Source organism: Salvelinus sp. IW2-2015, linkage group LG13 (genome assembly GCF_002910315.2).
Source record: "Salvelinus sp. IW2-2015 linkage group LG13, ASM291031v2, whole genome shotgun sequence".
In the NCBI taxonomy this organism is placed as follows: domain Eukaryota; kingdom Metazoa; phylum Chordata; class Actinopteri; order Salmoniformes; family Salmonidae; genus Salvelinus; species Salvelinus sp. IW2-2015.
Genome location: NC_036853.1, coordinates 39,201,372 through 39,222,915, shown reverse-complemented (window position 1 = coordinate 39,222,915; position 21,544 = coordinate 39,201,372). Strand labels below are relative to the sequence as shown.

Here is a 21,544-nt window from a genome sequence, read left to right as displayed (position 1 = left end):
AGGTCGGATACCACCAGCCCCTGCTGAAAGTGGTCGAAGCAAGATAAGATCTGGTGGGCAGGCYTGCTCTCACCCTCTGGGTGGGTGTTAGACAACTCTTCTTGTCGTTTACAGTAATYCCCAGCCCGCCAATATGGGTCAGGAGCATGTCTCTGTCTGACAGGACCTGGGTCCTGGTCAGGGCACAAATCAGCCAATTGTCCAGTTAATTGAGGATCAACAATCCTCGGGACGTGAGAGGTGCCAGGACAGCGTCCATGCACTTTGTGAAAGTGAGGGCTGCCAAGGAGAGGCCGAAGGGAAGAATCATGAATTCGTAAGCCATCCCTTCGAAAGCGAATCYGAGGTYCTGCCAATGAGCTGGGTGAACAGGAACATGGAAGTATGCATCCTTCATGTCCAGCGTAACAAACCACTGGTCCCTGGACACAGCCTGCAACACACCGGCTGGGGACAGCATGTGGAACCTSAGTACCTTCAAGTACTGCGCCCTCCGTTCAAGGTAGTCCCAGCGGTCCGACTCCTGCCCCCGTCCAGGACTGGCAGCAGATGGGCTCTGCCTGCGGTGGCTCCGACCACGCTTCCTGGGAGCGGTACTGGGCCCAATAGAGGGAATAACAGCTCGCTGATGCACCATTCCTGAGGGAGGGAGCTCGTTGCCAACCTGAGCCTGGCTGACCCACTCGCGCATGGCCTCCAATCCCGCCAGGCGCAAGCATTCTGAGAACACCACACAAAGCAGGCATCCAGTAGGGTGCTCCACCGCCCTCTCAGGTTGGCTCAAAGCCAGCCAATGCATACACGAGGTATGCGGATCCCCAGGGGGATGCCACCATCACACCTGTCACAAAGGGAAGCCATAAGCTCAGCCAAGCCAACAAGGCCACAAAGCAGGGGTCCGGCGCCCTGGGAAAGCTTATGTTGTGACCCACTTGAAGGAATAGGAACCCGGTGAGTAATAAATTACCCAGTACCTCTGCAAAAAATAGGGAAGACCTGTGTGGGAAAAGCAGGCAGACAAAAAAACAGCAACCAGGTAATGGATTAAATGTATTTATTTTTGTTTTACGGCAACTGCAATATTACCTAGCCGGTTGAATGTCCAAGAAGTAAAAACAGCACCATATGAGTTACCATATGAGTAACACCGTTAATTAAGGAACTCCAAAGTTAATGTCTCAACGTCGTGGAAAGCCCACCACTATACTCTTACACTCTGCAGGGGAAAGAACAAGAAGAAAACAAACCTGCATGGTAATTAGCAGAGAATGTTTAAGCAATTCACAACACACACATGCCAGTCGGCAAGTTGTGTAAGGTAAATTACAGTGTGTGGCAGCAAGAGCCACCATACTAATGGATGCACACGGAGTCGTAGTGTAATGCTAAGGAAACACAAGTACGACAAACCACGGGCGGAAGATACAGATCAACCGTGCGCAGCGAGTGGAGCACTCAAGAGGAGGGGCTGGCCATGTGGCCGGCTGGTCCAGGCTGCAAACAGCCAGTGAGTATACTTCTACGCAAGATATTACACTTACCAGTGAACTTCAGAAAGTTTGTACCTCAAACCATACGGAGGTCCGCTTAGAAAATGAAAGAAGATGCGTGTAGGTGTTCACAAGAGTAAATCTGTAAATCCTCTCCTCGGATGAATCCCTCCGCCGTGGAGTGATAACAATTTATTGGAGTGATCCAATATAGTGAAACATAACATTGTATTGCTAAGATGCTCAAACTTAACTTTATAGCTACACTAGCTACACAGGATAAACMTTATCCCTCATGCTGGCCCTGACCAAACCGGTAAATCGCCCCTCACTATAGCTGCACTTCTCCACATGGCCAGAAGTGGTCTTCTTCCCTTTTAATGTTCTTAGGCTCATTCTTGAAAAATATCATAAGGTCTAAAATAGACACCAATGTCGACATACGGTACAAACAATTATCTAGGCTAAGTAAACAAAGTGATTATTTGATCTACTGTTCTGCTAATTATCTCGCTAAAGTGTAGTCGTGGCTAGCTAAGAAAGAGAAAGAGGACGCAAATMAATGGATTGGGCACAGAAGTTCTCTGGGCACTAAGGTCTCTGATAACTCTAGTGAACGGTAGCTGACAGTGTCGGCTGAAGATGACGTGCAGGAATTTCCTGCAGGAATTTGTAGACTTGCTGAGATCTTCTCTGCTGAGGTTTTGCTGAGGTTTTGCTAGGTTTCATGGGTATTATGACGCGTCCACTGTGCCGGTCTATGTACACTGAACAAAAATATAAATGTAACATGTTAAGTATTCCATGTTTCATGAGCTGAAATAAAAGATCCCAGAAATGCTACATACTCACAAAAAGCTTATTTCTCTAAAATGTTGTGCACAAATTTGTTCACATCCCTGTTAGTGAGCATTTCTCCTTTACCAAGATAATCCATCCACCTGACAGGTGTGGCATATCAGGAAGCTGATTTAACAGCATGATCATTACACAGGTGCACCTTGTGCTAGGGACAATACAAGGCCACACTAAAATGCACAACACAATACCACAGAATCCTCAAGTTTTGAGGGAGTGTGCAATTGGCATGCTGACTACAGGAATGTCCACCAGAGCTGTTGCCAGATCATTTTATGTTAATTTCTCTACCATAAGCCGCCTCCAACGTRATTTTKGAGAATTTGGCAGTACGTTCAACTGGCCTCAGAACCGCAGACCATGTGTAACCACGCCAGCCCAGGACTTGCACATCCAGTTTCTTCACCTGTGGGATTGTCTGACACCAGCCATCCGGACATCTGATGTATTTCTGCACAAACTGTCAGAAACTGTCTTAGGGAAGCTCATCTGCATGCTCGTCGTCTTCACCAGGGTCTTGACCTGACTGCAGTTTGCRGTTGTAACTGTCTTCAGTGGGCAAATGCTCAACTTCAATGGCTACTCCCATGCTGGAGAAGTGTACTCATCACGGATGAACCACAGTTTCAACTGTACCGGGCAGATGGCAGACAGGGTGTATGGCGTTGTGTGGGCGAGCGGTTTGCTGATGTCAACGTTGTGAACAGAGTACCCCCATAGTGGCGTTGGGGTTATGTTATGGGCAGGCATAAGCTACAGACATCGCACACAATTGCATTTTATCTATGGCAATTTGAATGCACAGAGATACCGTGATGAGATCCCGAGGCCCATTGTTGTGCCATTCATCCGCCGTCATTGTCGTGGAAATACTTCTTAAAAATATCTCTTAAACACCGGAGCTTGTGAATTCAATATAGACTTTATTACAAAGTAACAAGCCGAGCTGGTCCATGGAGCAACTGCCGGTCCCAGACTCAGAGATCACTTTCTATACAGCTTCAGTTTGACACCACATACATAGTCACTCCTCTTTTATGTATATGATCCACATCTTTTAGTATTCTGCCACTTATTGTTACTTATCTTACTTCTAGTCTGTCTATGGCCATCTTCACTTGGTTTCTCCTTCCCTTCTTGGCACATACTTCAGGGCATAGATTATATTGCTGGCGTAACCATAGCAATGATACAACAACAAAAAATACAGACACTCATGGAAGAAATGTTAGAATTGCAGAATATTAGTGTTAAAGCTGCAACAACAAAAAATCTCTATGCCCCATGACAAAATGTGTAGATTTATAGTAAATAGCTTGAAAACGGCAAAAACATATATCCTATGCCTAGAGGCGGACTTTGAAAATGTTCCTTCCCAGAGCCAGAGACTCAGTTCGTCCAACCATGCTCTGCCGAAATCATAGTAAAACTCATTGTATGCAAAAAAAAATGTTTACCTCACTCGAGTTGTGTTCTGATTATGAGGGGATCCCTAATGAATTTGCTATCACAAAAGGGGTCACGGCCCCAAAAAGTTTGAGAACCCCTAGTCTAGATGAGGGTAATTATGAATGCATTAATAGTCCATAACGCTTCTGTTTATTCTAACACAGTGAAAGTTACTGACACAAATCTTTGTAAAAGGTTTTACTTCAGATGCCCATGTTTTTTTCTTCTTCAGCCTCCATTTTTTAAACGCATGAGAGTGTCTGTCAAAGACTATAGTGTAATTGTATCTGTCTATATGCAGAGAGTCTGTTCTTCAGATGATGCAGGCTGGGCAGAGAGTAGTGGACAACCCCATCTATCTGAGTGACATGGGAGCCGCTCTAACGGGCTGAGTCACACGAGCTACAGGACTTCCTGGAAGAGACCAATGTAAGTGGACAGGGATTGTCCTTACTAGCAAATATTATCAGCTCTTTACAATCTTTTTTGGGCCTTTTCTCTCTCTATGGATGTTCAAACTAGAAAAAAAAAAATAATGCCCATAAGTATATCCTTTGTAGCTTTGTAGATCCTTTGTAGATCAGTTGGTAGAAAGAGTGTGGTGTTTGTAACGCCAGGGTAGTGGGTTCGATTCCCAGGACCACCCATACTTAAAATGTATGCATGCATGACTGTAAGCCGCTTTGGATAAAAGCATCTGCTAAATGGCTAATATTCTATTATATCGACATAACATAAAATTCTCAGTACTTCATCAAGACAATCATTTTTCATTAACTTTAACATTCTCCTCAGATTCCCAAACGTCTGTACAAGGCTTTATTGCTGCTGAAGAAACAATATGAGTTGCAGCAGCGCCTTGGCAGGGAGGTAAGTGACGTCTAACTCCTTAGCCAATTTTGAGATGTACAGTACCTCTTCAAAACCATTTTTTCATCACCTCTTTGCAAAAGTAAATAACACATTTTACTCAAAAATAGTGTCTTAAATGAATGGAAAAGATGGGCCATGCACCAATCCAATATGACAACCCTGGACAGAATTAAATAGATCACAATATTTGATATAATTATGATATTGTATCTGTATTATTCTGTGTCTCAGGTGGAGGAGAAGATCAAGCTGACCCATAGGAAGTACCTCCTGCAGGAGCAGCTGAAGATCATTAAGAAAGAGCTGGGCCTGGAGAAGGAGGACAAGGACGCCATCAAGGAGAAGTTCAGGGAGAGGCTGAAGGAGAGCACTGTGCCCCAGCACATCATGGACGTCATCAATGAGGAGCTGAACAAACTCCGCCTGCTGGACWACCACTCCTCAGAGTTCAAGTCAGTCCCTGAACCCTGAATCAACCCCTAGCCTGCCCCTGCCCCATAGGAGCGTGTATATCGGAGAGGATTGCATGGGTTTAAGCAATATGGTGACAATTCCACCTGGCCTATCAGAYGGCAAAATGGAGCTTACCACCATATTGCTTACACCTGTCCAATCCTCARAGATGTATGCAAGTGCCATGGSGGTAGGGGCTAGGGGTTGATTTTGGAATCAGAGAGTGGCCTCACCTTTGAAAAATCAATGAGAAAGATCATAAACATTTTTGTCACATATGTCCTATTTTAAACAAACTCTGAAAAAACGCTCTTGAACATGTATGTGATGAACATGACTCATCTATTAAACTCTCTGTTGATTCTGTGTGCAGTGTGACCCGGAACTATCTGGACTGGCTGACCTCAATGCCCTGGGAACTAATAGTGAGGAGAACCTAGAGCTGAAACGGGCTGAAGAGGTGCTGGAGGAGGACCATTATGGGATGGACAACGTCAAGAAACGCATTCTGGTGAGAGAATTGCAATGTGGGATCACCATGGTTACAATCTGACAGTGATTGACAGTACGATAATGGATGTAAAAAATCTATAATAATCTGTACCAAATATTTCCTCATCAAGAAAAGACAGTTTTCCCTTTACCTCACCCATCTTCCTCTCTTTCCTCCTGCAGGAGATTATTGCAGTGACCCAGCTGAGAGGCTCACCCCAGGGAAAGATTCTGTGTTTCTGTATTATTATTGGACCATGCTGGTCATTTATGAACATTWGAACATCTTGGCCATGTTCTGTTATAATTTCCACCCGGCACAGCCAGAAGAGGACTGGCCACCCCTCATAGCCTGGTTCCTCTCTAGGTTTCTTRCTAMGTTTAGCTACTGTTCATTGCTCAATAAAACAATTCTGTCACCATTTGAAGTACTATACAATACAGAAKAAKCACTGGTCCTTATTGATGAGGTGAATAATAACTTTATTTTCAAAGATCTTTTGCTATATAGTCAGCTCTTATTTGATTGACATTCKTTTTGTTGTGTATTGTTTGTATCACTGTATTCTTGGTGAAGGAGGTGATTGACCGTTCGTTCTGTGTTTATTCTTCCAGGTTGACAAGATAGGTRMTGGTTACCAAGGCGACCCGTCCTCAGCTCTACTGGAGTTCCTGGACCCGGAACAGAATTTTGACTTTCTGGATCACTACCTAGATGTGCCTGTGGTCCTGTCCAATGTAGGTGGACACACACACAAACCCCCATTAGGATTCAGTGTGTGCAGGCTTTAGTTACAGCCCAACACTAATAATGAATGAGTTATGGTCTTGAATCTAACAGTTTGTGTCCTTGTGTTCTTTCCAGGTTCTGTTTATCTGCACTGTCAATGTGACTGACACCATCACAGAGCCCCTGAGACCGCATGGAGATGATCAACATGTATGGATACGTGGCCCAGGAGAAACTAGCCATCGCTGAGGTAATGTGTTACGAGATTAGATTATTTAAAAAAAAATGTTTACCCCTTTTTCTCCCCAGTTTTGTCATTATTCAATTYGTAGTTAGTCTTGTCCCATCGCTGCAACTCCCGTACGGACTTGGAGAGGCGAAGGTCGAGAGCTGTGCGTCCTCCAAAACACAACCCCGCCAAGCCGCACTGCTTCTTGACACAATTCACACTTAACATGGAAGCCAGCTGCACCAATGTGTCAAAGGAAAACACTGTACACCTGGCGACCGTGACATCTGTGGCATTGTGTTGTGTGACAAAACTGCACATTTTAGCGGCCTTTTAAGCATTCAAATACAGTTAAATAGTTAACACACACACATGGATGCAGCGGTCTAAGGCACTGTATCTCAGTGCAAGAGGCATCACTACAGTCCCTGGTTCGAATCCAGGCTGAATCACATCCGGCCGTGATAGGGAGTACCATAGTGCAGCGTACAATTGGCCCAGCGTCGTCCGGGTTTGGCTGGAGTAGGCCGTCATTGTAAATAAGAATTTGTTCTTAACTGACTTGCCTAGTTAAATAAAGGTTACACACACACCACACTGACTAAAAAGTTATTTTGTTGTCATTTACGTATGTCCCCATTACCAGTAAAACATAATCAAAACCTTTTTCTTTCACATTTCTCACCTTGGATGCCAGTGGCCATCAAAAGTGAGCATTTGCCCACTGAAGTCGGTTACAACGCCAAACTACAGTCAGGTCAAGACCCTGGTGAGGACGACGAGCAGATGAGCTTCCCTGAGACTGTTTCTGACAGTTTGTGCAGAAACTCTTCAGGTGTACAAACCCACAGTTTCATCAGCTGTCTGGGTGGCTCATCTCAGACCATCCTGCAGGTGAAGAAGCCAGATGTGGAGGTCCTGGTCTAGCGTGGTTACACATGATCTGTAGTTGAGAGGCCGGTTGGACATGCTACCAAATTCTCTAAAACTACGTTAGAGGCGGCTTATGGTAGAGAAATTAAATTCTCTGGCAATAGCTCTGATGGATATACTTAGTCAGCATGCCAATTTCACACTCCCTCAATTTGAGACATTTGTGGCGTTGTGTGACAAAACTGCACATTTTAGTGGCCTTTTGTCCCCAGCACAAGGTGCACCTGTGTAATGATCATGCTGTTTTATCAGCTTCTTGATATGCCACACCTGTCAGGTGAATGCATTATTTTGGCAAATGAGAAATGTTCACTAACAGGGATGTAAACAAATTTGAGCACAACATTTTAGAGAAATAAGCTTTTTGTGCATATGAAACATATTTTATTTCAGCTCATGAAACATGGAACCAACACTTTACATGTTGCGTTAATATTTTTTTCAGTGTGGAAGAGATGTGTTTTACAAACATTATCCATAGAGAACAATACCAAACAACACAGTTCTGATCTTAAAGTCCCCCCCCTTCATCACTCATCTCCAGGTGGCACTACGCTGTTTATAGAGACGTCCCTAAGACGGCCACGGGACACGGGGGGTATGGATAAGGATGCCCCCAGGGATGGGTCCCTGGAGATCACAGGGCAGCTTGGAGATGTGATGGAGAGTGCTAAGATCGGCCAGTACCTTCGCCAGGGCCTTCCTCGTGAAGCAGCAGCCGGACAATGACTTATTTTCTGTCTCCCATCTACATCTGCACGTCCCTGATGTAGGGTTGATATCATGGCACTGTCCTTAGACTGTAGCAGTTTTAACGTTTTGTCTTGTATACACCTGTATCTGCACATCTCTTTCGTACAAACTGTGTCAGTTTGGTGTTTTTGCCTCTGTACATATTTCGATGCACATGTACTGACCATGTTATCTGATCTTCATGTCACATACCCGGCAGGTAGCCTAGTGGTTAGGGTGTTGGGCCAGTAACCGAAAGGTTGCTGGATCGAATCCCCTCGTTCTGCTCCTGAACAAGGCAGTTAACCCACTGTTCCCCGGTAGGCCGTCATTGTAAATAAGAATTTGTTCTTAACTGACTTGGCTAGTTAAATTTAAAAAACGATATAATAATTACAGTATTATATGAAAAGGGACCTTCAATGTACACAAACATCCACTGTAGACAAGCAATACCAAAAGGAACTGTGTTCTGTATTGATTTTTATACATAACTACAACATCATGAAGTTTCTTATTAACCTCCTCTCTCCCTGTATCACTCACTAAGGACTACTATGGTTGTTTACAGGGTGCTACTCCCAAGGACGGGCCCAGTGCCGGCTGTACCATCGTTACGGGTCTGCTGTCCCTGGCGACCAACACGCCAGTGCGAGAGAATGTGGCCATGATGGGAGAGGTGTCCCTGACCGGAAAGATCCTGCCTGTGGGAGGCATCAAGGACAAGACTATTGCTGTGAGTCACATCACTTTTACTAATAACACACTGTTTATTAACCAGGGATGTTCGTGGGATAGATTCACCAATTGATACCTTTTTATGAGGACATTAAACAAGAAGGAAACAAAATGTACTTCAAGTCACCTGTTAGTTTGTTATAGTAGAACGGTATGTGAAGTAACTCTTCCAGATTAGCTGATATTCAAAACTAAATGCAAACAATATGTTTTGTATGTGACTTAGTTTAATTGATGGTTCAATATTTTATTCTGAAAGCCTGTTCATAATAAATCATGAGGGCACAATGGTAGTCTGAAACTGGAAATGACAGTGTAGTATGCATAGATATCAGAGGCTGGTGGGAGGAGCTATAGGACAGACTCATTGTAATGGCTGGAATGGAATAAATAGAACAGTATCAAGCATATGGAAACCACAGGTTTGACTTCCTTCCATTTATACTATTCCAGCCATTACAATGACCCTGTCCTCAAATAGCTCCTCCCACCAACCTCCTCTGATAGATATGGTTGAATACAGTGCATTCGGAAAGTATTCCGACCCCTTCCCTTTTTCCACATTTTGTTACGTTACAGCCTTATTCTAAAATGGATTAAAGGAATACAAATCCTCAATCTACACACAATACCCCATAATGACAAAGCGAAAACATGAATAGTTTATTTACATAAGTATTCAGACCCTTTCCTATGAGACTTGAAATTGATCATCCTTGAGATGTTTGTACAACTTGATTGTAATTAAACTGATTGGACAGGCATACACCTGTCTATATAAGGACCTACAGTTGACAGTGTATGTCAGAGCAAAAACCAAGCCATGAGGTCGAAGGAATTGTCCGTAGAGCTCCGAGACAGGATTGTGCCGAGGCACAGATCTGGGGAAGGTTACCAAAACATTTCTGCCGCATTGAAGGTCTCCAAGAACACAGTGGCCTCTATTCTTATATGTAAGAAGTTTGGAACCACCAAGACTCTTCCTAGAGCTGGCCGCTTGGCCAAACTGAGCAATCAGGTGAGAAGGGCCTTGGTCAGGGAGGTGACCAAGAACCCGATGGTCACTCTGGCAGAGCTCCACTGTGGAGATGTGAGAACCTTCCAGAAGGACAACCATCTCTGCAGCACTCCACCAAACAGGCCTTTATGGTAGTGGCCAGAAGAAAGCCACTCCTCATGGTTTGCTTTCAAGTTCCTTGGTGTCCACATCACCAACAAACTATCATGGTCCAAACACACCAAGACAGTTGTGAAGAGGGCATGACAACACCTTTTCCCCCTCAGGAGACAAAAAGATTTGTCAATGGTCCCCAGATCCTCAAAAAGTTCTACAGCTGCTCGGCATTTGACCGTTAGGCGCTAGAGGGTAGTGCGTACGACCCAGTACACCACTGGGGCCAAGCTTCCTGACATCCAGGACCTATATACTAGGCGGAGTCAGGGGAAGGCCCAAAACATTGTCAAAGACTCCAGTTACCCAAGTCATAGACTGTTCTCTCTGCTACCGCACGGCAAGCGGCACCAGACCGCCAAGTCTAGGACCTAAAGGCTCCTTAACAGCTTCTACCCAAGCCATAAGACTGCTGAACAACTAATCAAATGGCCACCCACATTGACCCACCCCCCAATTTGTTTTTACACTGCTGCTACTCGCTGTTTTATCTATGCATAGTCACTTGACTAACCGGTACCCCCTGTATATACCRTCGTTATTGTTATGTACATTTCTTGTTACTTTTTGATTGATTCGATTTTTTAAACTTTAGTTTATTTCGTAAATACTTTAACTATTTGGTTAAGGGCTTGTAAGTAAGCATTTCACYGTAAGGTCTACTACACCTGTTGTATTTGGCTCATGTGACATAAAATTAGATTTATTTAATACATTTACAAACAATTCTAAAAACTAGTTTTTGCTTTGTTATTATGGTGTATAGATTGATTGGGGGYAAAACTATTTAATAACTTTTAGAATAAGGCTGTAACATAATGGCAAAAAAGTCAAGGGGTCTGAATACTTTCCGAAAGCACTGTATGGCAGTTTGTTCTGAAAGTTTTTCTATTAGTGTCGTAATGAATCCGTTTAAACATTCCTCCCTTCTCTCACCAGGCCAGGTGTGACCTGCATGATTTTACCAGCTGAGAACAAGGACTGCTCTGACCTGCCAGAGTTAATCACAGAGGGCCTGGAGGTTCACTTTGTGGATCATTACACCAAGATGTACCGCACTGTCTTTCCACAACAATGAACACCGAATCATATTAAGCTGAGACTGGCGCCTGAGCGGCTCCAAGGGATGGATAACGGTCTGTCTACATTCACAGTAATGGACTTTAGGGCACCCTGAAACCAGATTTTCTGATGAGTGATTTGTTAAGTACATTCACTTGCTGTTTAAAGCCCTACAGCTGATCAGTTGGACCAGACAGGGAGCAGGGGGTCTGTTCAGGAGGGTAAAACAAAGAGCGTTTGATAGTAATGTATGGTGTAGAACAGGTACGATTGTCTCATATAGAATAGGCAAGGTTCCGCTCTAAGTTGCATTTCTATCAGCAATGTTCAATCCCCTGATGTGCTGAAGTACATTTGGCCTCAGAAGGGGACGCGTTGGGCTGCCAGCTTTACGACAGTAATATGAAGATACCCAAACTACCACAGTTGGTCATGTCGCTGCTACGCAGCCGAGACTTAGGTGTTTTCTATTTACCAAAGATGTAGGTTGAAACACAAACTTGAGTAGTCATTTTGAACACAATCCTTTGTGCCCACAGTGGTTTCATAACATATCGTTGCCAATTTCTGCAGAAAGAACAGGCTGCCGGGAACTGATGTATATTATTGGCTATCCCATCACCTTTGGCATGTCTAACAATGCAGGCAACTGTACTACTAGAAAGTACACTACCCAGACGATTAGACACTCGGATTTCAAATAAAGTAAATGTCTTATTTAGACACAGACGTGCCCCAAAGACATCTGAAGAGCTCCACTCCAGGTCTAATGTCTGCAGGCATCTCACCCTAGTAAACTTGAAAAGACATGCAGCCTACAAGGCATATATATGCTCAAAGATAAATTGAGATAAGTAGTTCAAGTCCATTGCTAAGCATAGTACCACTTAGTCATTCTAAAATGAGAAACAAGGAAGGAGCTGACAACTCTCCATTTTTTAAATACAAATATTTATTTGCAAGAACCGCTTAATCCTTCTTGGCAGCGGCTTTCCTCATGGCAGCCAGAACATTGCTGAGCTCTTCCCTCTTTCTCTTGGCGCGGATGTGAGTTCCAATCTGTGGAGCAAACACACATTAGAATGTGCAACAGGAAAAACCCAACAAATGCATCTGCAACTTTCAGAGCAGGTTAACTACCATGCTCAGGATGAAATTAACACTGAAGCATGTTTCTGGGACAGTTATGTCAGCGACAAATTCAGTAATCAACAAATATGGGGCTAGCAGTTCAATAATACAGAAATGATTGGACAAACTATAGGAGAATAAATTTACTGATCCAATAGTTTTGATTCATCTTACCAATAAATACTCCACAAAGGAAACAGTCCATCACATTTCAGAAAGCTGCCCACTTGACAGCTGCACAAAATGCTAGACATTCCCAAACAGATGTCTATTACAAAATCTGTTTGGTTTGAAAAATGTACTTATTTGTTCTGAAACTGTCACAAGAGCAGCTGCAGAAAGCTGACATGACAAATGCATCCATACTGCCAATATCAACACAAATACACCCAGCCATGTTAGTAGCAGGGGAATCATACATACCCTCTTCTTGATGAACTTGAGGGCACGCTTGTCCTTGGAAACTTTCAGCAACTCCATGGCGCGTCTCTCGTAGGGGGCGAAGCCGCACACCTCACGGATCATGTCACGCACGAACTTGCTGTGCTTGGTCAGACGCTGAAATACAAAATCAGCGAAGAGACACTGAGTTAGAACTAACAGTAACTGTGGCCTATGTTTCAGCCATATTGTGGACTACTGGACCCATTATCTCATAATAATAGGTTCAAACATTTGTGGTCATTTACTTTGTTTCAGAACATATACATGTCGCTAATGTAGAGGAGACAGCCGAAGTGAATCCTGAACCCCGGCCCTCAATCACTACACTGGTGGCAGCAATGGGATTAGAACACAAACTTGAACCAGCACCCAGCAGTTCTAGGACAAGCAAACGGTCCAGACCCTTTACCAGAGGACATAGTGACCTGATAGACTCTATCAATACGACACTATTTGTGGTTGTCATGTTTCTATCCATTCAGATGAACTTACCCCTCGCCTACGAGCATGTTTCGGTGCTGTCACATTCTTGGTTACTGGGTGGCCTTTACTAAGGCCCACGGCCATAGGATACCTGATAGCCATGTCTGTGGAAAGAAAGAACAGTGAGTCAGTGGTGCCTGCACCACGTGGAGTTAAAATAAATGTCTGATCAATAAATAATCTAAATCTTCACATTTCACGAGGCCTAAATAATTGAATTACCTACATCATGTTATCCCTTTGGAACGCAACGCCACGTTGATAAAAAAGATGCCTAAATTGGAGATGCCTATAAGTTGGGAAATATAAGGCATCTAGGGCTTATGTTAACTTTGATTGTGTTTGATGAAAACACTGTATGCAACATTATCGGCAAGAGACTTGATGCCTATTGTGCCAAAGAGATTTAGTTGTTAAACGGGAGTGACAACGAGTGTGTTGATATAACGGTAATTTTGTTAAAATGCCGCTTTAACCATCAGAATTCGATAAAGTTATTCATGCCAACATATTAGGCAATAATTAAGAGTAGGCAAAGTGATTCAGGCAAAAATTATATCAAATGTTTCACCATTGCAACATTTGATGTACAGCCACATTCACGGTGGTTGTCTGAAGCATGCTATTGGAGTTCACAGCTTGATGATGCCTCATCGTGATTGACGTTGCAAATGATTGGAATAACAAATGAGCTTCAATCTTTCCTTTGCAGTACCTCAAACTGACGTGATTACTAGCTGAGAAACTTACGAGTTGATTTTACTCCTGGTTCAAAGTTTCTCTAGACAGTGTCTTAACATCATCCYACAACCTACGGAGTTTTTTGTGTGTGCGTCTTAAACAAGTTTACAAGATTCCTAGGACCTTTTCTAAGATGCTTTGTGGATACAATCCCTTGTCTGGCCTTACCAGAATAATGTTTTCCTACAATGCCATCACAGTATTGTCAACTGCAACAAACATTTAAAGGACAATTACGCCACTATTCACACCCCCTTAACTCTTTCCACATTTTGTTGTGTTAAAGTGGATTAAAAATGTTTTAAATTGTCAATGGTCTACACAAAATAGATAAGTATTCAACCCAGAGTAAATACTTCTGTGAAGCACCTTTGGCAGCAATTACAGCTGTGAGTAAGAGCTTTGCACACTGGACTGTACAATATTCTTTAAAATGTTTTTGCTACACAGCCATTTAAGTCAAAACAAACTAGGCCACTCAGGAACATTTAACTAGGCAAGTCAGTTAAGAACAAATTCTTATTTACAATGACTGCCTACCCCGGCCAAACCCAGACAACACTGGGCCAATTGTGCGCCACCCTATGGGATTCCCAATCACGGCCAAATGTGATAGTTTGGATTCGAACCAGGGACTGTAGTGACGCCTCTTACACTGAGATGCAGTGCCTTAGACCGCTGTAACAGTCAGGAGCCCTCCAGTGATAAGTTGCATGGTAAGCAACTCCAGTGTGTATTTGCCGTTGTTTTAGGTTGTTGAAAGGTGAATGTGTCTGTTTGGCTCTATCCCGTTTATTTTTATCATWAAAAAAACTCCCTAGTCCTTGCTGATGACAAGTATACCCATAACATGATGCTGCCACCACCATGCTTGAAAATATGAAGAGTGGTACTCAGTGATGTGTTGTATTTGATTTGTCCTGAATACCAAGCGTTAATTTGACATTTTCTGCAGTTTTACTTTAGTGCCTTATTATAAACAGGATGCATCTTTTGGAATATTTTTTATTCTGTACAGGCTTCCTTCTCACACTGTCATTTAGGTTAGTATTCTGAAGTAACTACAACGTTGATCCATACTAGTTCTCCCATCACAGCCATTAAAACTGTTTTAAAGTCACCTTTGGCCTTATGGTGATATACCCTGAGCGGTTTCCTTCCTCTCCAGTAACTGAGTTAGGTAGGACGCATGTATCTTTGTAGTGACTGGGTGAGACACCATCCAAAGTGTAATTAATAACTTCTCCATGCTCAAAGGGATATTCAATGTCTGCTTTTTTATTTTATTTTTATAACCCATCTACCAATAGCTTCCATTTTTTGCAAGCTATTGGAAAACCTCCCTGGTCTTTGTTTGAAATTCACTGCTTGACTGATAATTGTATGTGTGGGTTACAGAGATGAGGTAGTCATTCAAAAATCATGTTAAACACTACTTGCACACAGCGAGTCCATGCAACGTATTATGCGACTTGTTAAGCACAGTGTTACTCCTGAACTTAAGTATTCAACCCCTTTATGGCAAGCATACATAAGACATTTCAGCTTTTCATTTTTAATTAATTAAAAAAAATATAGAACTCCACTTCGACATTATGMGGATTGCGTGTAGGCCACTGACCCTATCAATCAATTTTCAGCTGTAACAAAATGTGTAGAAAGTCAAGGGGTGTGAATACTTTCTGGGTCTTTCTATAAACTAGGGTACAAGTGAGGATTTCCTAATGCTGTTAAGTCATTGATAGTAATCTGCCATTTTTTTCTTAATGTCATTACATTTAATATATAAGGGGTGAACATAGCTATATTCAATCAAATTCACGAGTTGAAAAAACCTGTTCAACCCCTTCTCAAATCGTTTGACATAAGATTTATTTATGTCCTTGCATTTATGGCACTATAAGTTGCCGTTATATCGGACACTCCTTCAAATMAGTGGATTCAGTTTCTGACAGGTGTATAAAAATCGAGCACTGAGCCATGCAATCTACATAGACAAACATTGGCAGTAGAATGGCCCGTACTGAAGAGCTCAGTGACTTAACGTGGCACCTTCATAGGAGGTCATCTTTCCAACAAGTCAGTTGGTCAAAATTCTGCCCTGCTAAAGCTGCCCCGGTCAACTGTAAGTGCTGTTATTGTGAAGTGGAAAAGTCCAGGAGCAACAGGCTTAGCCACGAAGTGGTAGGCCACACAAGCTCATCGAACGGGACCGGTGAGTGCTGAAGCGTCTATCCTCGGTTGTAACACTCACTACCGAGTTCCAAACTGTTAGTCGGGAACTTAATGAAATGGGTTTCCATGGCCTTGCAGCCGCACACAAGCCTAAGAACACCATGTGCAATGCTAAGCATCGTCTGGAGTGGTGTAAAGCTCGCCTCCATTGGACTCTGGAGCAGTGGAAATGTGTTTTCTGGAGTGATGAATCACACTTCACAATCTAGCAGTCCGACAGACAAATCTGGGTTTGGCAGATGCTAGGAGAACGCTACCTGCTCCAATGCATTGTGCCAACTAAAGCTTAGTGGAGGAATAAATGGTCTGGGGCTGTTTTTCATGGTTCGGGCTAGGCCCCTTCGTTCCAGTGAAGGGAAATCTTACCACTACAGCATACAATAACAATCTAGACAATTCTGTGGTTCCAACTTTGTGGCAACAGTTTGGGGAAGGCCCTTTCCTGTTTCAGCATGACAATGCCACCGTGCACAAAGCGAGGTCCATACAGAAATGGTTTGTTGAGATCGGCATGGAAGAACTTGACTGGCCTGCACAGAGCCCTGATCTCAACCCCATTTKACGCCTTTGGGATGAATTGGAACGCTGACTGCGAACCAGGCCTAATAGCCCAACATCAGTGCCCGACCTCACTAATGTTCTTATGGCTGAATAGAAGCAAGTCCCCACAGCAATGTTCCAACATCTAGTGGAAAGCCTTCCCAGAAGAGTGGAGGCTGTTATAGCTGCAAAGAGGGGACCAACTCCATATTAATGCCCATGATTTTGGAATGAGATGTTCAACACGCAGGTGTCTACATACTATTGTGTATATTAAGAATTAATCTGTTAAAGTAGATATTGACATTGAACCCTGTAAGAATCTTGGATCTAGCTGTCGGACAATTCTTGTAGAGTTCTCAGAAAAGGCAGTGTAACTAGGCAACACTTCATATCTCCTTTTGTTACAGGATGAAAACAGTTAATGGGCATACAAATCCCCCAAAATGTATGCGGTTGCAAAATCAAATGCGTCTAGCCGAAACAGTCACCTAGATACCTAAAATCGATAATGTCATTAATAGAGCCCGACCAATAGCATTTCACAGAAATATTTATCGGTCTTTATGCCACCAATAAAATATACATAGGACTGACCCTATTTAGTCGACCAAGATTTCTTTAGTCGAGCAGTCGAACAATGAACAAAAATTCCATGGTGCACAAGCCACCTGTGGATAGCCATGTGAGGCCATGTGGATAGCACAGTCCTATCACGCTAAGACATGTGATACTAAAATTGTATATGGTTACATTGTATAAAAATAAATGGTGAAACACTAATAATCTAATATTATTTTATAACAAATACGCTTTCTCCCACATTGGATATGGTCGCTGTCCACGGTTCTGAAACAATCTAGAATTGGTGCCTTTCCCTATGTTGCTGTGTCCATAATAGCAAAGTTAACCAGCATGTTGGGATTGAGTAGAATACGGCGGAGGCAGCAGCAGCAGAGACGAGGAAACAGCCCTTACCATAGCCTAAATGTCTAAGAAAATTGAGGAAACCTACTTTAATTTTAGACTATAAAATCAATAGCCTGGTTTCATAAATCATCCATATACAGTGCCGTTGGAAAGTATACAGACCTCTTGCCTTTTCTACATTTTGTAATGTTACAGCCTTATTCTAAAATTGATTAAATAAAAATCATCAGCAATCTACACACAATACCCCATAATGACGAAGCGAAAAGAGGTTTAAACATGTTTGGGAATGTATTTTAAAGAAAAGCCTTATTTACATACTGTCAAAAGTTTTAGAACACCTACTCAATTCAAGGGTTTTTCTTTATTTTCGACATAATAGTGAAAACAAACTATGAAATAAAGATATGGAATCATGTAACTACAAATGTTAAACAAATCAAAATTATATATTTGAGATTCTTCAAAGTAGCCACCTTGGCATTCTTTCAACCAGCTTCACCTGGAATGCTTTTCCAAAAGTTCCTACATATGCTGAACATTTGTTGGCTGCTTTTCCTTCACTCTGCAGTCCGACTCATCCCAAACCATCTCAATTTTGTTGAGGTCGGGGGATTGTGGAGGCCAGGTCATCTGACGCAGCACTCCATCACTAATTATTGGTCAAATAGCCCTTACACAACCTGGAGGTGTGTTTGGTCATTGTCCTGTTGAAAAACAAATGTTGTCCCAGTAAGCACAAACCAGATGGGATGGCGCCACTGTACAACAGATGTCCTTAAATTACAATTAGTTCTTGAAAAGTCCCTGCAAGTCATTGAATTTGACTTACCAATGTCTGTATGAACCCCACTTAAAGGATGTATAGTCTGGCCTATGTTGTATAGGTGGAGTTATGGTTCAATTTGCATATTCAAAACGTCACAATGGCCCCATTTATTTATCGAAAGACCCATATGAACTACTGCAAGATTTCACACATTTTGATGGTCATACTGCACAATTCCTTGTTTTGTAATTGTTTAAGCTTCTGCCTTGCCCTCGTCTACAGTATACTACAATTCACAGGGTGCATCTCATCTCCCATGATGCAATGCTCCACCTTGTGAGCCTGCAGTTACAGTAGCTTAGTTGATTAGCATGCCAAGACGTCATAAGTTATGAGTGCATTTCACATTACTTTTGGGTTGTATTATAATGCTTGCATGAATATCAAGCTGGAATGTATGTTAATGTTGTAATTAATCAACTGCATTATACTCAAATAACTTGAAATGAGATTCTAACGAATGCTAACCATAAGTTACTTTGTCTGAGGCTGTGAGCTAACATGCTAGCCAGTCCAACTGCTACAACCAAAATAGTGTTTGCTACAATAGCCCAGTTTAATCTTAGTGACTGTCTTAAACAGGTAGGCCTGTTAGAAAACAACATTTATTATGAAATTTACAGGCAAATCACTACAGAATCCTAATCTCTTATGTTTGAAACTTGCTGTATCTTTGGTGCTATTAGCAATGCTAGCTAGCTAAACCTGCTGCATCTGAAAGCGTTTAAAAAAAAATAACAGCCAATACAGTAATTCACTACGAAAACAGTCTATTTGGAAAGGGCGCAATGGTTGCCAGAGCTGCAACTTCAGCACAATTTTTGTGTATTGTTCGTATATTGTTGTACTTCAAATTTGTGTGACTGTCCTTGTCTATCAGTGGTGTTACTTGTAGCTGTTGCTTCTGCAAAAGCTAATGGGGATTCAAATAAATAAGTGATGTGGGAGTGGTTTTGCCAAATCAATCATGGGAGTTTGAGCCATGAAAAACAGACAAATACTGAGAGTGAGCTAACTATAAATATCATTCTACAGGTTCTTGACCATCTATTAGACTAAGACAACCAGAACTAAATAAAACAGGGATAATCAGAAAACTACAGACAGCTGGCTATCTACTCCGATTTCAGAGCACGCTCATCTGAGTGTGACAGAGAGCAGAATACCTGATGAACTTAAAACACTCAACTATTAAATACGGCATGTGTCATTAAACGTGTGCAAAAAAGCATAATTAAATTGTTGCCAGCAGCAGTTACAGGCAATAACATACTTGATAACATCCAAACACCCTAACCAGCTCTGCTAGGGTGAGTAAAATGGTCAGTGAGATTCTCTCATTTGTGTCTGGAAGTAGCTAACCCAACGTTAGTTTGGGTGTTTGACTGCCCTCGGATCGACCCCACTCCCCGGACAGAGGGTCCAGTGTGCGCTCTGAACGCACTTAGCTTAAAACGCTCTTAATTAGAAACGGACAATCGAACTACTGGCACTCCAGAGTGAATTTAAGAACACACCTTATTAAGATACATTGTATATATGGGCGGGGTTTATGACTGTTTGTGGTAACTAGTTAATAGTAGACATGAAATCATAACATTACACAAACTGTGTTGGTCATCACTAAATACTTCATAGTTACCCAAATATTAAGTGGCGCAAAAGAAGCTAGCTCAACAAGCAGTCTAACGTATTGAGGCGTATGTCTCTTGATTAAGCAAGTTAGCTAACGTTAACCAAATATGGCTGTTGTAACAGACATAATGCTACCAATGTTAGCTAGATAGCCAACTAACGTAGCTATCTAGTAGTTGCTTATTTCTGTCGAGGAAAATGACTAGAGGCCGACTAAGTTATAGTAGACACGGACATACATGTCATCTATCTGCAGTCATTACGGCTCGTTACGAAAATCCAGCAACAAGGCGATATGATTACGATTCTCATATGTAGGGGAAAGTCATGTCAACGCAACACATTTCCGGTGACGTTACAGCTAAATTATATTATTTATCACCACAATATTGGCGCCATGCTTTTAGTAACAAATAAACCTTATGTTGGTTCTATCATAATTGGTGATAAACGAAGGATGACATTGATTTTGTAACGATTTCAGCTGATGGTAATTCTTCAAAAAAATTCTTACCTACTTTCTTTAATGGCGGACAAACCGGAAGGAACGCCTAGCGGTGGATGCTGGGTCATGAGGGTTTTTAATAAAAATGTAAAACATCAGGAAAATCTTTCTAGCGCCACATGAAGGTGCGGACCACTCAGACAGTAGTTTTTCAATTAAAAACTTTATAGCTAGCTATATAATCCAAGCGAGAATAATTTAGACCTCTCAGCAGTATCAACAAAATTAAATCAAATGTTATTCGTCAAATGCTTTGAAAACAACTTGTGTAGACAAACAGTGCAGAGAGAAAGAAAATAGAGAAATACTAAAAAAGTAAAACACGTAATAATAAATACACAATGAGTGCAAAAAGGGTCAATGCCAGTGGCGTGCCTTCAGTGAGGTACTACACAGTCCCACCCAAATTAATCCACCTCTTATTACCATCATTATGATGCCATGGCTCTAGACACTATACATTTAGACAGAAACGCAGTATAACCAGGCGTTGCGTCACCTTGAAATTGACAAATTGACATTTTTGGGTAAACAGTGTTTAACAGACAACTCAAGTTTGCAAAGCCAGTGTGGCTCCAAACACCAAATCGATCACTTGCAAATAATAGGCATTCCCAGCAGTACAGTTTGCAGTGCTTCTCGGAGCCTGTGAGCCATTGACAGCGCTCGTAGTTGAAACTTTGAAAGTGGCGAGCGAACGAACCCCTTTCCCGCCTGTGACAGGCTTTGTGGTGTCGGGCGACCTCTCCTTACAATGTCTAACTTTTCTTGAAAAGTTCGTCTTGAGAATGGCGTTATAATTATATCCTCTACCAAATCGATATCTTCTCCTCCTTCCGCCATTGTGGGTTGAAAAAACAG

General features: G+C 42.3%; 1 protein-coding gene and 1 pseudogene across 2 annotated transcripts; one reads left to right on the top strand and one right to left on the bottom strand.

Annotated features, from left to right (window-relative positions):
* Nucleotides 1-1,382: 1,382 nt before the first annotated feature.
* LOC111971242 (lon protease homolog, mitochondrial-like) lies at nt 1,383-11,772 on the top strand (annotated as a pseudogene).
* A 370-nt stretch (nt 11,773-12,142) lies between these two features.
* Nucleotides 12,143-20,783, bottom strand: LOC111971434 (large ribosomal subunit protein eL36). 2 transcript variants are annotated; one of them, XM_023998210.1, is made up of 4 exons: nt 20,697-20,783; nt 13,278-13,372; nt 12,765-12,899; nt 12,143-12,269 (listed from the first exon to the last, which is right to left on the bottom strand). In XM_023998210.1, the coding sequence occupies exons 1-4, from the start codon at nt 20,749-20,751 to the stop codon at nt 12,180-12,182; spliced, it is 375 nt and encodes a 124-aa protein (XP_023853978.1). In that variant the 5' UTR covers nt 20,752-20,783; the 3' UTR covers nt 12,143-12,179. The 2 variants fall into 2 exon arrangements, with proteins under 2 accessions (XP_023853978.1, XP_070302356.1); XM_070446255.1 differs by having other exon boundaries at nt 20,693-20,782.
* Between the last annotated feature and the right edge of the window lie 761 nt (nt 20,784-21,544).

Bases quoted from the DNA above. Each gene is read 5' to 3' on its own strand.
- LOC111971434 (XM_023998210.1), bottom strand. From the start codon at position 20,751: ATGACCCAGCATCCACCGCTAGGCGTTCCTTCCGGTTTGTCCGCCATT. The intron at 13,373-20,696 runs GTAGGTAAGAAT...TTCTTTCCACAG, and splicing joins TTTGTCCGCCATTAAAGAAA to ACATGGCTATCAGGTATCCT. The intron at 12,900-13,277 runs GTAAGTTCATCT...TTTGTATTTCAG, and splicing joins AACATGCTCGTAGGCGAGGG to CGTCTGACCAAGCACAGCAA.